We start from the raw sequence: 12011 nt of genomic DNA, 5'->3' as shown, positions 1-12011 counted from the left end.
GGTGGTTATTGTGATCCACTAAGGTTGAATGGAAGCAACTGTACTCTTCTCCATTGATACATTTGTTAAACATCCATATATTCCATTTTTATGCCACTAGTCCGTAAAACAGTCTATTAATCTGAAAAATGTTACTAGGATGTTAAAACTGTTCCCAAATTATTTCACAGACTTTTTTTAAATTAAAAGGAAGTCTTTTTAACTGTACATTTATTTCGAAATGTTCTTGTATTTTATTTATTTTATATTTCTCTTTTTAATGAAATTTCATCACAATAGTTGGAAACATTTTCCATACCTAACCATATAAAGTTTGATACAATATGAAACAATACATTTGGGAATTTGAGAGGAAACATTTTTTGACTTGCTGAGGCTGAGCAGTTTATAAAATGAATGGATAAAAAGATCTATTGGCATTTAAAGTGTCAGTTCATGTTCATGTATTCATTTGAAAATAAATCACTTTGAAGTTACCTAACATATTTTACAAAAGGACTGATTCCGAATAAAACATTTTCAGAAAATTGTTGCTAAACTACTTTTGAGCCCACAATTTGTGATATTGTACAGTATTTTATTCACGTAGCGTATGCTGTGCAACCGGTGTCTCTCAATAACGGTGCTGACTGAGGCACACCCCTGGCAGTAACCCTTTTGTTAATCAAGGAGTAACATCTGTTACGTGTTCCTAATCTCCCCCCTCCTCCTACTTCACAACCCCTACCAGCAGTCTCCTTCTAGAATCTAGTCTGTCTGCCTTTCATGAAAGGGCAAATAGGATTTGTGCTTGGGGGGTGTGCAAACACCTTTGACACTTGTATGGTGTTAATCCAGCCCATAGGAGGCGCTATCTAGCTATCATGAGTAGGCTGCATGTTCCAGCACGGCGTGAATGAGTATGCTTGTGGTTTTACGGCTTTACTACAGTATACGTCATCTGTGGCTCAGACAGCTGGCTGAAGGACTCCTATTACAGGTCCTGACCCGTCTCCGCTTTGAGCTACGTTTATCCTCATTCACTCCACACAAAAGAAAAAAAAAAACACGTATACACATTTCACATGTCATAACAAATGTACTGAATTGGTTCATATAGCAATCTTTAAAGTCCCTGGAAGTGGAATTAAATGTCTTTGAAATTTGACACACCAAATTGTCAAGTGTTCGTAACCCTGCAATCATGAAATGATTAGAACATACAATATGAACCCCCCGCCACCCCCCCAAAAAAAAATCTAATATTAACTGTAGCATTTTTCTCATGCCTACACACATCCCCACATGATTGAGTCAAGAAAATGTATCCATTGCTGGAAAAAACACCCCACAGGGTAATCGTGGGCATTTTCGAGTGGGACAAGCCACCGGCTAGCTTGCAAGCTACGTACCGTATTTTGCTTCGAACGATTGATGTTACTCCAAAGCGCACCGTGGTCCCACACATTCAATGTCAACATTTGAATTGACAACATTTTCCTCAAGATCCCTTCAAATGATTCTTTTTACATTCCTCGACACCACTGCATAAATAAATTCAATTCAAAATCATTGAGCGCGTTCTCGATTCTTTCTCTTATCGGCGTGTCCTGTGCTTGACATTAAAAATTCCAATTTTAGCGCGCTTCAAAGTGCTTGACGTGACTGTTGCGGGTCCGTTTCCTGAGCGCCCTTCAGCTTCTTGCCCTCCATGTACGCCTGCACCGACCTCCACAGGGCTCGGATGTTGCCCTCGCCGAAGCCGCTCGACCCTTGGCGCTCGATCAGCTCCAGGAAGAAGGTGTCCTTGGCAAAGAGGGGCTTGGAGAACACCTGCAGGAGGTACCTGGGGAGAGGACGACACACTGGAGGTTGCTAAAAATAGTAACAGATACAGTAGCGCTCTGTGATATGATCTTAAAATCAAATGCCTGATTTAAAAAAATAAATAAATAAATCATGATTTCTCACAATGATTTAACAAGGCAGATAACGGATATTTCTTTACATTTGTACGTGACTTTCCATTTTCAGATGATGACTTGTACATTACTTGAAAATCAAAATGTCCAATGACTATTGAACTTTTTTTTTTATATTGATGATAATTGACCTGTGCGTCTCGGTGGCTGACGAGGCCTGTTGCTGCGGGTCGGCATCCAGAAGAATGCCGTACTGCGCCAGCTTCTGGGCGTCCTGCCCCGCCTCTTCGATCTCCTGCAGTTTTCCCAACTGTCAAGTTTGATGAAACAAAAAGGTAAAAATAAACAGAACTATTATATTAAAGTCTATGAATTAATCACCCAAATGGGACTGAAGTCATTTTTTTCCCCAAAATAAATGATTTGGCTCTTTCATATGATGGGATTTTATTGTGTTGCATTGCTTTTATCAACAGATTAATTTTTGTTTGTTAAGCTGACAATTGATTGCTTTGGAGTGGGATCAATAAAGTTGATTCTGAATTTGAATAGTGACGGTTGACTCTACTGCCTTCTTTGAAGTCAATAGTCAAGTCAAGTCAATTTTATTTGTATAGCCCTTAATCACAGACAGTCTCAAAGGGCTTTACATAGCCACAATCAACATCCCCGATCTTAACCCCCAGGAGGGCAAGGAAAAACTCACAAAACCTCATTAGGGGAAAAGTGATAATTGAGTCATACGAGAAAACCAATTGAAGCGCTCTTATCACAGAGCCCTGAGGTACACCGCATTTCAAATCCATTGTTTGCTTGTCAATTAGGTTTCTTTGGGAAGCAAATAGCGTGTATTACGATTGACTTGGGCAGGAATCGTGAGGCACGCCTAATCGAGTTTGCGTAATGATGATTTGGATGAACGACCTTGGAACATTTATTCCGTCGGTGTTTGTGCAAACCTGAGTATAGTAGGCAGGCGGCGGAGCGAAGAAGTTCACGCCGGCATCGGCCATGCCGCTCGCCGCCTCCAGGATGTTGTCTGTGTACAGTCCGATGTGCTGGATCCCCCCCCCTTGGTGCTCTTCCAAGAAAGTGTCCACCTGGTTGCTCCCTGAAGGGAAGCGGCAAGAACATTGAGTTAGCATGCCTAAAGCAAAACATTTAATGTTGTTTGCTGTTAGAATATTTGCTCAGCTGTTGGTGCCATCTTGCTCGGGCAGCGATTCAGCGATGACAAACTTGCAGCTGGGCTCGTTTTGCCGTGCGCTGGGCAGCACCAGGCCCGACTCGCCGCATTTCCAGTACTCCATGGCGGCTAGGCGAAGGCCTATGCCCTTCTGGTTGATGACGAAGCCGCTGTCTGCCTCTTCATTTCTGCAAAGACGCCACGTCACTGAACTTGTCGAGTTGTTTTTGGGGTTGTCTCTAGTTTTACTGAGCAGTGGACGACCATCCAAGAAGAACAAATGTTTGCGGGTATGAAGCGAGACCCGGCCGGTTGGCATCAAACAAGTGGGGCCTAAAGATGCAAGTTTCATTTGTTCTGCGACTACGTAATCAAAAACACTTGAAGTCAAATCAGTGTTTTACAATTTAACTGTAGTTGAAGTATATAGATTAAAAAGTACTATCGTATTAAATTGTTTTTTTTTTTTGCATAAACCAAACTTATAAAACCCAAACATTTTTGTAGAATTAATCTGATATTGTTTTACTGTATTGTAGGTTAATTTGTTATGTGTTTGTTAAACAATAGACGGGAAGGGGACTTTGAAAAAAAATAATTGCACGTTAACTCAAGATTGCATAACTGAGGAAAAACAAATGCAACGACAGTGCACCAGAATACATTTCCATTTGTAAAACGACCAGTCCTAATTTAAATCCATTTTGGGCCGTCTCACCGATGGATGAGGAACCTCTGGAAGCCAAATATTTCCTGGTACCAACTCAGGACCTGCTTGCTGGTACCGATGGGACACGCGTAGGTGATGTGGTCCACGTGAGTGACAGCATCTGGGCGCAGCTGCTGCTTCTCTTGGCCGCCTTCCGTCACCAGGAAGCCGGGCAAAAATCTTCCCTGGTACTCGCTCTTGTCGATCAACGTGTGGCACACGTTGCCCACCACGGAGCGCAGCACGGCGTAGGTGACCTGACCCTGGTGGTCCCGCACGGTGGTGGGCGGCACCGGGAAGCTGCAACCCAGCCGCCGAAGAGCCTCGAACGAGCCGTGAACGTCGTCCACCTCGAAGCACACGTTGCACACCGTGTCCACCGGGTAGTGCGGCGGGGTGTCGTAGAGGCATCCCGCCGCTTGGTGCTCCTCCCCCGGCTGCGGCTCGACATTGAGCCGGGTCGAATCTCCTCGGTTCGTCCTCTCGTTGACCACAAACACGGCCGCCCCGGTCTTGAAGGCGAGCTGCCGGGTCCGCTCCGTCAGCCTGTTGGCGAACAAGTTGAACTTGAATTTATTCTTGAAGTCGCTGGCCAGTTTGTCCACATTGGAAACGTGCATAGAAACGTGGTGCATCCGTCGCAACGAGGCCATGTCGCTTATAGGAAGTGGCTGATGGGCGCGTCCATATCTACACAATGTCAGTCAGTTTGTTTACGTTTCTTTTGAATATTAAATTTTTATTAGCGCTTAATTTTCCACTGTGTGTATAATGTTTGACATTAGGTCCCAATGGTATCGTGCGAGAAAAACTGCATGCGGTTGTTGAAGTGGCCACGTGTATTTGTTTCACGTTAATCGGTATAAATTGTGCCTCAAACAGCTATTAATTTCGAATTTTAAATAACGTTTTAAAATGTGAATTTACTGAATATGGAGCGCAAATACATTATGATGAATAGTCAGCGCCTGTTTTACCGGATTGCCATGGTGACGCGTTTATGTGACGTCATGAGCGAAAATAAGAGCTAAAAGCAACAGTGCTGTGACTTAAACGTGACTGTTGGATAATTTCGTCAAACCATGAGATAAATTAGATTGTTACAGCAGAAAACGTGAGATTTTAAGGTGTTGCTGTCCAATTTTCCACAACAGGAGCCAAACAGTAACTAATACAATACAATACAACTATGTTTAGCGCATGAAATGGCCCGTATAATTTAACACACAAAAAGGTTTGCTTGATTATTAAAAGGTTCCGGTTTAAGCAAACATCGTGACGATGTCAGTGGAGTCAATAAATGTTTCCTATTGCCACGAAATGTAATATATTTAATTATTCATTGTTTTTATCTTTTCATACATACAATGTAAACTATAACATTACTCGACTCATGTATTCGTATAATAAACACTTGAGTTACATTAGTGGCTTTTTGATACACGGCTTTGTTGCCCCAAAATCTATATATTTTTCTTGTCATTTAATGTAAGGTTATTCATATTTATTTTGTTTAACAAGTCTTTTTTATTGGTACTCAATTGCTTAGCTGTTCCTCAATACATAATGCAAATGATTTTAAGAACGGAATAGGCAGGTTTTAATAATAAAAAAAATCACTTTGAAAACCAACTTTTTTTTTAACATTGACTTCCTTTGAAACCCACATATCCTAGCACTCATGAAGGCCTCTTGGCTTTCTCTCGCGTTCTCCTTTCCCCCGACTCTCTTTGAACACAACGCCGTTGTCTTCCCGCTCTCATCCAATCACGACAAGCGTTGGGCCAGCTGATTTGTGACGTCACTGGGCCCAGCGTTTATTTTGGCTCAGTCTAGGCTTTCGTCTCTGCGTCGTCGCCATTAAACAACACAGTCTGGGGCCATGTAAAAACTAAAAAAACAACAAAATAAACAAAAGTCGCTAATATTTACCGGCCCGGCCGACGGACGGGCTGTTTCTTCAGTGGAGTGGTGAAGGTGTCCGTCGAGGTCAACATGTGAGAGGACAAAAGGCGTTTAATTACGTCGGTTCGGCATAGATTTGACCGAGCTGTAGGCGGCGGAGGAGGAGGAGGAAGGAAAGGGAACCGTACAACAAAAAAGAAGGCTTGGTTGTGCTTCTCCCAACAAAGCTTCTTGGAGACGGTAAAAGATTGGGCTACTTACGGAATACTGTGAAATAGTTGGATCGTGTCATGGCGAAATGCGTCGTCAGGTTAGCCGATTATGCTAAGATAGCTAGCTCACGCGCCACCGTAGTGTTTGAACATAGCCACTGTTTGTACAAAGACTGACGGACTCATTTTCGTCATTGGCCTCATCGTAATATTATTTGTGCAGCATTTGTTTGGCTTTCCCTCACAGGACCGTTTTGCTTAAAAATCTCGCGTGTTGTTACCGCATCATATTACATTATTTAGAATTACTAAGCATTATCAGAAATTGTTTTCAACAACTTGCTGATGGAAAACGTTCACAACCAAGTAGTATAAGGACTCTTAGTTTATGTCAAGTGATTTGGTGGTTAAAGCCTACATGTCATGAAATTGGTTGCGAAGGGAAACCTCATGGTACATTTCTGGGAAGTTTCTGATAAATTTGCATAGTACCTTAAGATAATAGTACCTGTTTGGAAATATTCCAAATTGAAAACTGTCATTGGGTATTAAAGTCGGTAATTTAATAGAACGATATAACTGCATAAATATATATCCATTTGTTTTTGCTATTCCCCCACAATTTGCTTATTCCTTTCTTCCGATTGCAACACATCTCCTTCTACTATCAATTGTGACATTCCTCTCTTGCATTTTGCTCCCTCATAATTGATGTGACAAGCCATTTCTTCCGTTAAAAATCTGCATTGAGTAAAAATAAAATGCGAGCAATGCTCCCATCGACAGGGATCTGTGATTTACAGCCTTGAAATTCGCAGACAAGCTGGGCAATATCCTCTTCGACATCTTCCTGTTAAAAGATTTTTTTGGGCTGTGATACTGTATTGTAATGAATCTGTTGTGGTTTAGGTACAGATTTTAGAAGGCGATGCATCATGTGCTTTTTGGGCCACATAAAGTGATGCTTGAGCTTGACACCTGTGTACCCAATCCGCTGTTCTGTAGGTGGGCCACAATGACAGACCCGAGAGAGAAATGGGCCTGTGACTACTGCACCTACGAGAACTGGCCCTCCAGCACAAAGTGCACGATGTGCCGTGCTCACAGGTCCCGTGGACCCATCATCACGGAGGAGCCGTACAAAAGCGGGCCCGACTTGGACCCGGCGCGCCGCTCGTGGGACCTCCCCGCCAGTGAGGGCGGCAGCGGCAGCCTCCTCATCTGCCCGGACTCCAGCGCCAGGCCCCGCATCCGGCCCACCGGCATGGCCGAGATCGCCACCAAGTGGTCCTGCCACATGTGTACCTACTTGAACTGGCCCCGAGCCGTCCGCTGCACGCAGTGTCTGTGCCAGCGCCCTAAAAGCGTCAGCCCCACCGAGTCGCCCCACGCCTCCGGGTGCCGCCCGGCGCCTCCTCACTCCCCCGTGGACACCTGCGAGGAGTACAACGACCGCAACCGCCTCAACACCCATCAGCGGTACTGGACGTGCTCGTCGTGCACTTACCAGAACTCGCCCATAACCCTCACGTGCGTGGTGTGCGACCACCCGCGGGCCATCGAGCTGGCCGCCCCGTCTACCGAGCGCTCGCCCGTCATCAATGAGCACGACCGGGCGTGGTGGAGGGGTGGCGTGGGCGGCTGCAGCTCCAGTGTGGGTCCTCTCGGCCAGAGGAGGTCACCTCCTTTGGCCGAGAGGGAGGACTATGTCCAAAAGGACTTCCAGAGGATCGGAGTGGCGGCGGGAGCCGTGAGTGGCAAGGAAGAGCAGGAGATGGACTTCAAGAAGCTCAAACAGATACGTAACCGGATGAGGAAAACGGACTGGCTGTTTCTTAGCGCCTGCGCTGGTGAGTTTGTCTCTTTTTTGCACCAAGCTTTGAGCCTCCTTCACGCGGAGATTGTCAGATCAGCCTTTCACACAAAAGCACATTCAGACCATTTGATGAATTATTTTCACCTAAAATTTGTTCTTGTGATCCCACAGTAGGGGTTGGGTGGGAGGTTTCGTTGACACTGAGACCAAATGAAAGAGTGTCAAAAGTAGTCTTAAATTGAGATTTAAATGTTTCTACTGCGGCAGTTGTGCAAATTTCCAATGTCAATCGCAGCTTTTAACGTGGCGTACAAAATCCATGCTGATTGGAATGGTATTAGGTCTGCCTCGCTTTGAGCAAAAAAAGACACGAATGTATGTATTGGGAAATAATTGTGGCCAACTGATGGATTTGTGCTGCTTGCCCAACTCGAATCCAGCAGACTTGGCGTGCTTGTTGCGCCCAGACGGCGAATGGGCGGGTGTGACACGGCCCCTTTAGCGCCTCTACTGAAGAGCGCCTTTGAGGAGCAAAGAGGGGGCGCCTGGTGGCTCCAGCTGGTGGCGATGAATGGGTCCGTCAGGGCATCGGCAACGCGGCCGCAAGGACCCTCCTGGATGGCGCTCAAAACCACCCCCGCCCCCCCGCCCACTTGTAAACACCCCAAAAATAGACTCCAAAGGGGAGTCACATGACCACCAAGCCTTCCGCATGACTTTTGCCCTCTTTTGCTTGGCAGCAGTCCTCCAGGAAAATCATTCACTCCAGTGGCGGACTGAAAATAGAAATTTGCCTGGCATTTGATCATTTCTGAGGGTCGTCACAGAAAACCAAAATATTTTCCTTGACAAATATCAGATTTCTGATTTGAATACATTGTGTTACTTTGTTACGTTATGTTACCATTCGGTCAAAAACGAAAAAAGGTCAACACTTTTTGTTTTCTTGCCATCCTCACGCATGAAATTTGTGACTTTGACCCTCTTAGCATTGCTGCAAGCACGAACCTCGACGAGGGCGTGTCTTTCCGAGCTTGAAAGCTGAGATGATTCTCTTTTTGACGATGCCAAAAGCTCATTTCTCAAATATGGCTCACTGTGCCGCAGGCGTGGTGGAAGGCGACCTGGCGACGGTGGAGGCGTACAAGTCGTCGGGCGGCGACATCGCACGGCAGCTGACTGCCGACGAGGTGCAGCTGCTCAGCCGGGCGTCGGCGTTCGACGTGGGCTTCACGCTGGTGCACTTGGCCATTCGCTTTCAGAGGCAGGACATGCTCGCCGTCCTCCTCACCGAGGTCAGCCCGCCACACGTCGCAAATTACGCCGTATTTATTTTGAACTAAAACTGCCAAACAAACAAAGCAGCAAGTCAAACAAAGTTGACTTGGCAAACCCACGGCGACCTCCTGTAATGTTCATTTTGGTCGTTTTGAAGTGTGAATGACGACACCGCGTTCCCCCCCAACACCCCCCCCAGGTGAATCAGCAGGCGGCCAAGTGCATCCCGTCCATGGTGTGTCCCGAGTTAACGGAGCAGATCCGCCGGGAGATCGCCGCGTCGCTGCATCAGCGCAAAGGCGACTTTGCCTGCTACTTCCTCAGCGACCCGGTCACCTTCACGTTGCCCGCCGGTGACGCAAGTCCTCCATTTTGTCAGGATGCCTTTGTTTCGTCCTCCATTTTGTAACGGTCGTGTCGCATCCTCCCGCAGATATTGAGGACCTGCCTCCCGCCGTCCAGGAGAAACTCTTTGACGAGGTTTTAGATCGGGATGTGCAGAAAGGTGAGCGGTCCTGACATCAGTGGCGCTGGTGGAAGAAAAAAAAAAAGAAATGATTTCCTTTTGGTGCCAAGCTAATTTTTTCAAGTCTATTTATTTTCGGCAGTATTTAATGTATTATTCTTGAGATAGTTCTTGACTTTTCTTATGATTGTCGCTCTGAGGCCTCTTGTATTTCCCGCGCAGAACTGGAGGAAGAATCGCCGGTGATCAACTGGTCGATGGAGCTGGGCACGCGTCTGGACAGCCGCCTGTACGCGCTGTGGAACCGCACGGCCGGCGACTGCCTGCTGGACTCGGTTCTGCAGGCCACGTGGGGCATCTACGACAAGGACTCGGTCCTGCGCAAGACGCTCCACGACAGCCTGCACGACTGCTCGCACTGGTCCGTCGGAAAAAGACGTCAACCTGCGCGTTTTTCTTCAATTCGCCCAAAAATCCTTCTTTGCAGGTTTTACACTCGCTGGAAGGAGTGGGAATCGTGGTACTCGCAAAGCTTCGGTCTTCACTTTTCTCTGCGGGAGGAGCAGTGGCAGGAGGACTGGGCCTTCATCTTGTCTCTGGCCAGCCAGGTGAGTCCCGTTGCATTGTGGGAACATGCGCTTCCTCTTGTTGTGAGACGAGGCAGTCATGTGACCAACGGATGACGGCCATTTTAGCTCACGGTGCCATTTACCAAGCTGATGGCGTGCGAAGAACGTCAGATGAGGGAGATCCTGCTGTGTCTGACGTTTTTCTTTCTTTTTTTGTGTGTGTGTTCGCCGGATGCAGCCCGGGGCGAGCCTGGAGCAGACCCACATTTTCGTGCTGGCACACATCCTCCGCAGGCCCATCATCGTTTACGGCGTCAAGTACTACAAAAGTTTCCGAGGGGAGACATTAGGATACACGCGATTTCAAGGTGAGCGCACACGTGACGCTTCTACAATGACTGCATTGACACAAAAGACGCATTTGTACTCTCGTTCGGACTTTATTCTCCCTCAAGACAAACTTTGCATGCCAAACTACTAATAATATTAAATATTAATCTTGTTATCGGATCAAGTCTTGAATTATTTTCTTGAATACAGAACTTAATAAATCATAATTGCAATGCAGTCTGAACATTTGAAATGAGAAAAAAAAAATCACATCAATTCCAAATAAAAGGTTGACTTTTTGTTGTCAGTAATGAGCTGGTTAATTTTCTATTATTATTCTTTTTTGTTCGTCATTTTTAAAATTGGAGTCTTATATATTTTTTATTTTCATTTGAATGAAGCGTATTTTCAAGACGTTGAGGCTCATCGTATTATTGTTGGCAGGCGTGTACCTGCCGCTGCTGTGGGAGCAAAGCTTCTGCTGGAAGAGCCCCATCGCGCTTGGCTACACGCGTGGCCACTTCTCGGCCCTGGTGGCCATGGAGAACGACGGCTACGGCGACAATCGCGGCGCGGGCGCCAACCTCAACACGGACGACGACGTCACCGTCACCTTCCTGCCTCTGGTGGACAGCGAGCGCAAGCTGCTGCACATTCACTTTCTTTCTGCGCAGGAGGTACGCCACTGGAGGCTTGAAATTGAAAAGAAGAAGGCAGTCGCTTGATCAAAGTTGCATTTGTTCCTAAATTGGTTATTTGGTGGAAAAGCTCGTGTTTCTGCACCTTCCCCTGAAAGCTTGTGGCAACTTTTCCTTCAGATGGGCAACGAGGAGCAGCAGGAAAAACTTCTGCGCTCGTGGCTAGACTGCTGCGTGACGGACGGCGGCATGCTGGCCGCCATGCAGAAGAGCTCGCGGCGACGCAACCACCCGCTAGTGACGCAAATGCTGGAGAAGTGGCTGGACACGTATCGACAGATACGACCTTGCGCCGCGCTCTCCGACGGCGAAGACGACGACGACGAAGACGAGTGAGTGATGCACGCTTAAAAAAAACAAAACAAACGGGGACACTTTTCGCAAGGACTTTTTTCCTGCCTTCCCGAAAGCGCATGTTTCGCCAGGAGGAATCCACTTGTCCTGATCCGACTTCCCAGTACTTATTTAATCATTAAGAAAATGGCACTAGTTATTTTTTGTAGTTGTTGTTTATCCGAGAAACCCCCTCAGCACCACCCGACCTGTTTGATCATTCTTGAAGCTATTTATTCTTTATTTTGTTTTGCACAGATTATCTGGATTCTGTGAGGTGGGCGGCGGGCGGTGGGGGGGGGGCAGTTTACTGACATTTTCACATTGAGACGTAGTAGCCCAGAAGTGGCGGGAAGAGAGAAGCGCAAACACTTTCTCATTTGACAGTGCATTCATATGATTAAATTTGATCCACTTGCATCTTCGCTTTTTTTTGTGTCCCCGTAAAGCGCAACTTGCTGCTGGATCTCTTTCAATAGTGATCCCCAAAAAGAAATATTAGGAATTGCAACTGTGAAGTTAATAATAGTGTGCCGATGTGATAATGACTTAACGCCCTCTACAATATTACACTTCAAGATTTTTACAAATACGTATTTACATTTTTA

The 12011-nt window shown here is 46.2% G+C and overlaps 2 protein-coding genes across 4 annotated transcripts; one reads left to right on the top strand and one right to left on the bottom strand.

Moving 5' to 3' along the window:
• Window positions 1-10: 10 nt before the first annotated feature.
• Window positions 11-4775, bottom strand: hpdl (4-hydroxyphenylpyruvate dioxygenase-like). The gene is made up of 5 exons (XM_088285209.1): window positions 3806-4775; window positions 3097-3275; window positions 2861-3012; window positions 2093-2211; window positions 11-1825 (listed from the first exon to the last, which is right to left on the bottom strand). The coding sequence occupies exons 1-5, from the start codon at window positions 4447-4449 to the stop codon at window positions 1627-1629; spliced, it is 1293 nt and encodes a 430-aa protein (XP_088141335.1). The 5' UTR covers window positions 4450-4775; the 3' UTR covers window positions 11-1626.
• zranb1a (zinc finger, RAN-binding domain containing 1a) lies at window positions 4321-11690 on the top strand. 3 transcript variants are annotated; one of them, XM_088285203.1, is made up of 10 exons: window positions 4323-4495; window positions 6919-7763; window positions 8837-9024; window positions 9207-9360; window positions 9441-9512; window positions 9696-9894; window positions 9961-10081; window positions 10281-10410; window positions 10817-11049; window positions 11191-11690. In XM_088285203.1, coding segments are annotated over exons 1-10 (2160 nt in total). In that variant the 5' UTR covers window positions 4323-4493; the 3' UTR covers window positions 11407-11690. The 3 variants fall into 3 exon arrangements, with proteins under 3 accessions (XP_088141327.1, XP_088141329.1, XP_088141328.1); XM_088285201.1 differs by having other exon boundaries at window positions 4321-4495; window positions 9696-10081; XM_088285202.1 differs by lacking the exon at window positions 4323-4495 and adding an exon at window positions 5585-5941 and having other exon boundaries at window positions 9696-10081.
• The last annotated feature ends 321 nt before the right edge of the window (window positions 11691-12011 follow it).

The sequence above is a fragment of the Idiotropiscis lumnitzeri genome, chromosome 20 (assembly GCF_059441095.1).
Source record: "Idiotropiscis lumnitzeri isolate Australia: NSW breed Sydney's pygmy pipehorse chromosome 20, RoL_Ilum_1.0, whole genome shotgun sequence".
NCBI lineage: Eukaryota > Metazoa > Chordata > Actinopteri > Syngnathiformes > Syngnathidae > Idiotropiscis > Idiotropiscis lumnitzeri.
The sequence above is the reverse complement of the archived record's forward strand: the minus strand, read 5'-3'. Positions and strand labels throughout refer to the sequence as shown.

Excerpts from the sequence above, each read along its gene's own strand:
- hpdl (XM_088285209.1), bottom strand. The coding sequence starts at position 4,449 with ATGGCCTCGTTGCGACGGATGCACCACGTTTCTATGCACGTTTCCAAT. Across the intron at positions 3,276-3,805 it reads CAGAGGTTCCTCATCCATCG|AAATGAAGAGGCAGACAGCG; the intron begins GTGAGACGGCCC and ends GCGTCTTTGCAG. Across the intron at positions 3,013-3,096 it reads CGAGCAAGATGGCACCAACA|GGAGCAACCAGGTGGACACT; the intron begins GCTGAGCAAATA and ends GCTTCCCTTCAG.
- zranb1a (XM_088285201.1), top strand. Across the intron at positions 9,361-9,440 it reads CACCTTCACGTTGCCCGCCG|ATATTGAGGACCTGCCTCCC; the intron begins GTGACGCAAGTC and ends ATCCTCCCGCAG. Across the intron at positions 10,082-10,280 it reads TCTTGTCTCTGGCCAGCCAG|CCCGGGGCGAGCCTGGAGCA; the intron begins GTGAGTCCCGTT and ends CGCCGGATGCAG.